The sequence below is a fragment of the Chelonoidis abingdonii genome, chromosome 10 (genome assembly GCF_003597395.2).
Source record: "Chelonoidis abingdonii isolate Lonesome George chromosome 10, CheloAbing_2.0, whole genome shotgun sequence".
Taxonomy (NCBI): Eukaryota; Metazoa; Chordata; order Testudines; family Testudinidae; genus Chelonoidis; species Chelonoidis abingdonii.
The window spans coordinates 1,466,968-1,471,145 of record NC_133778.1 but is presented as its reverse complement, the minus strand read 5'-3'; the positions used below and the strand labels follow the sequence as shown (position 1 = coordinate 1,471,145).

Below are 4,178 nucleotides of genomic sequence, written 5' to 3'. Positions count from 1 at the left end.
TCCTGCTGATGATAGCCCACCTTAACTGATTACCCTCATTATAGTTAGTATGGCAAAACCCATTTTTTTCATGTCCTCTGTGTATATATATCTTCCTACTGTATTTTCCACTGCATGCATCCAATGAAATGGGTTTTAGCCCACGAAAGCTTAAGCTCAAATAAATTTGTTAGTATCTAAGGTGCCACAAGTACTCCTCATTCTTTTTCCCAAAAAGATAGCATCCTTCACAGTTCAGACAGAAGACTGAGCGTTTTTCTATATGGGGACACTCCGAAAAGCTAAGTGGAATTAACTAAAGATGTGACATTAAAATGCATTAGTTTAAAGCTTATTAACCTCCCATGTGGACACACTCATTCAGAAGTAAAATAGTCTTAGTTCACTTTACTTAATCCCCTTTGGGAACAAAGGCCAGTGTTCTGAGGTTGCACCTAGCATTCTCTCCCTCCGGTGCTTGCTGGCTGGTTCTTGCTCACATGCACAGGGTCTAACTAACAGTGGTCTAATTGGCAGCCAGTGGGCCATATCTGGCCCTCAAAAGTGTCCACACACACCCCACATCCCACCCCCGAGGAAACCTGCACTGCAAAGTGGCATCCTCTGTGCAGCATAATCTCACATGCATACGTGAATGATTACAGTGCATGGAGGACACCATGTTCTACAGCATGTATTTCTATATGTGGACTGCAGAGGTGCCCCACAACTGCCATCCAACCCACAAAACTGAAAAAGTTGTCCCACCCAATGGTTGGGAAGGAATTTTTCCCCTCGGTCAGCTTGGCCTGGGATAAATTTTGCCTTCCTCAGCAGGTTTCTTGCTGGGATCATCTAAGTGTATCTTGTGTAATTGCTTGCCATTGCAAGGGCCTTAGGCACTGGTACACCTCAGTACCCCCTATTCTCCGCATGTGACACATAATACTTTAGTCTCCTTGTCATAAACAGATAGTTAAGGGTTAATGTCTCTTTCACCTGTAAAAGGTTAACAAACAAGGAACCTGGAACACCTGACCAGAGGACCAATCAGGAGACAAGATACTTTCAAATCTGGGTGGAGGGAAGCTTTTGTGTGTGTTCTTTGTTCTTTGTCCGTGTTCTCTCTGGGCTCTGAGAGGGACCAGACATGTAAGCAGATTCCTCCAATCTTTCTGAAAAAATCTCTTCTGTTCTAATTTTAGTAAGTAATCAGGATAAAGGTGGTTTTAGTCTTTTTGATTGTTTTCTTTATTTGCAAATGTGTAGTTTGCTGGAAGTATTTTAATTTGTATTGTGCTGGGGGGGGAGGTTCTCTCTCTAGTGTCTATAAGCTGAAAGACCCTGTAATATTACATCTTGAATTTTACAGAGATTTCTTACTTTTTTCTTTCTTTTATTAAAAGCTTTTCTTTTAAAAGACCTAATTGATTTTTCCCCCTTATTAAGGCTAAGGTATTGAGTCTGTACTCACCAGGGAACTGGTGGGAGAGGGGACGGGGTGGAGGTTGAATTCCTCTGTGTTTTAAGATTCAAGGAGTTTGAATCACAGTGATCTTCCAGGGTAATCCAGGGAGGGGAAGCTTGGGAGAGGCAACGGTGAAGGAAAGGGTTTACTTTCCTTGTGTCAAGATCCAGGGGATCTGGGTCTTGGGGTCCCCAGGGAAGGTTTTGGGGAGACCAAAGTATACCAGGCACTCCAAGTCCTTGTTGGTGGCAACCTACAAGATCTAAGCTGGTAATTAAGCTTAGAGGAATTCATGTTGGTACCCCATTTGTGGACTCTAAGGTTTAAAGTGGGGAAAGAATACCATTACACTCCTGATGTCTGTAATACTTTGGTTTAACTTCAGTTATTGGGTTTAGTGTGGGGGTGCAGGGTGGTCCTGGTGGCCTGTGATATACAGAAGGTCACACTCAGTTAAATTCTCTATTTCTAAAGTACACAGTCTATGCAGGGTTTTAATGTGATTTAACTTAACACCTTCAGTTAATTTGTCTTAATTGTTTCTGGTGTCCGCACAGGTATATGAGCTTAGCACGGTCTTGGTCCTGACCCTTGTCTGATGGATCGATATGGGAAAGCCATTTAGTGAAGGGTCCTCCATTGGGACCATTCTGTCATCAGCCCTGATCCAGTCACATGTAGGGCCTCTGGCTGATACCTCTTGTGCAGATTTTGACTATTATGCATATTCAGAAGGGGAGTGGTGATCTCGAGTTGCAAAAACGTAAATCATGCAAGGCTGCAAAGTCAGCGTTTGGTTTTGTATCCAAAAGTAAATTTGAGCTTTTTAAAAGCTAAACTTGAATAGCTGTGTAAGGGTGCCTAGACTCTGCAGTGTGAGTGAGTGTGTACTAAGTCTCTGATCCAGAGCTCATGGAATTTAATGGGATCTTTTCCATTGTTTCCTTGGGCTTTGGATCAAGCCTTTATTTTAGCATGCCTCCGTACGTATGTGCAGTGTGTGTGTGTGTGTATGTGTGTGCACTGCATCTAGGAAATAAACCAAAACTCCAAAGAACATTGTTTTTAAAATTCCATGCCAACCTTTTTTAAACTTTGATATTTGCGTGAACTGTCCCCTTATAGTCCTTTCCATCCCTCCCAACAGCAAGCCCTTCTACTGGAGCAGCAGCGCATTCACCAACTGAGAAACTACCAGGCATCAATGGAGGCAGCTGGCATTCCAGTGTCTTTTGGAGGACATCGGCCTCTGTCTCGTGCACAGTCCTCACCTGCATCTGCCACCTTCCCCATGTCCGTGCAGGAGCCACCCACTAAGCCAAGGTTCACAACAGGTAATATTTCAGGGCATTGGAGGGTGATTGGATGTGGCTGAGGGTTCTGTTTGGGTCCATTATCATTTATTCCTTAAAAAGCACTTGACCATGTAGAAGTGGAATGGGTGATGCTAACGCATCGTTGGAGGAGGTACGGATTGCCGTCCCTTGAAAAAGCCACCCCCAAACCTGTTATATTCCCTACTATCAGTTGGAGGCCAGGATGTTGTTATGGCTGTGGCTAACCTCATGCTCTCTTATTAAGTGAGGGATGGAAAAATCTGGGTCAGTTATTATACACCATATTCCACTTTCTCCCCCCCCCCCGTCACTACGCAGTGCTGTACTCATCGCAGTACTCGCTGAGAGAGTCTGGTGGAATAGTATGTGCGATTGCAGACCGGAGTAACGAAAGTAGGTCAGAGGAGAGGGATAGGCCAAATTAGTGTGTAGGATGTCCTGGAAAGCAATATTATTAAAGGGATTAGGGACAATAAGTGTGTGAGTAAGGCAGTTGTATTATGCAACCTGATGAGATTGCAACTGATAAGAAACCCATCATTGAGATAGGAATGATGGAATGGTGATAAGACAGAGTCCTGCTTGCAAAAGTCACAGGTTCAGGATGCAGGAGCACTGATACAAGTCAGATCTACTGGCGCCCGCATTCCGCCCCCAAGCTTTGCACTCCACGACGTTATACACGATTACGCGAATTGCCTTTGGGGGTAGTTCACTACTATAGACCCTGATGCCGGAGAGTGGTAGCCATTCTGGGATGTGCCTTTGGTGATATTGACATCTATGTTGCTGGCCAGACATCCTTCCTTTTTAATTGTTTAATGAATAATTACGGAATGGGGAATTGATTGAGTCAGGAATTGTGGAGTGACATCTTTGAGATCCAGGCGAATCGGATTTCATCTGAACTTAGGGATGCCTAGAGGCCTAGTCAGACCCAATCTAGAGTAATTTTGTATTTATATTAATTACGGTTTTTCGCCCTTGTCTGCTATGCATTTTATGAGCCTATGATCGACATCATTAGTGTGTGCTGATGGATTACAGCTTGATCACCAGACTTGCTATGTTATTTAGGAAAGAAACAACAAAGGGGATGGCCATTAGATATTTGCGTTTGGTAATGTACTGTGTTTAAGTTGGAGGAGCGGTCAAACAGAAGAAATGATTGTAGGGGACAACCTTGGGTCGAGCACAACACATTTTAAGCGTAATTGGACTTGCCGGACTTTAAAGGAAATGGCTGGAGATAGATTCTAGACGAGAGAGATAGATTCGCTTACTGATTATTTTTAGTGTTAGAGGGCCTTCTCTAGTCTCTATATTCTACTATTGTTTGTTTTTATAGTAGGGTTTTATTTAGATCTTAATTTATGTGTCCAGGCTGTGGCCAC

The 4,178-nt window shown here is 43.5% G+C and overlaps 1 protein-coding gene across 10 annotated transcripts in view; it reads left to right on the top strand.

The window, feature by feature from the left end:
* The window catches only part of HDAC4 (histone deacetylase 4), a 494,934-nt gene that overhangs the window by 378,199 nt on the left and 112,557 nt on the right, over positions 1-4,178 (top strand). For all 10 annotated transcript variants that reach the window (XM_075069863.1, XM_075069860.1, XM_075069862.1 and 7 more), the window contains one exon: positions 2,595-2,781. In XM_075069863.1, coding sequence (XP_074925964.1) covers positions 2,595-2,781 — 187 coding nt within the window. The remainder of the gene's footprint in view (positions 1-2,594; positions 2,782-4,178) is intronic.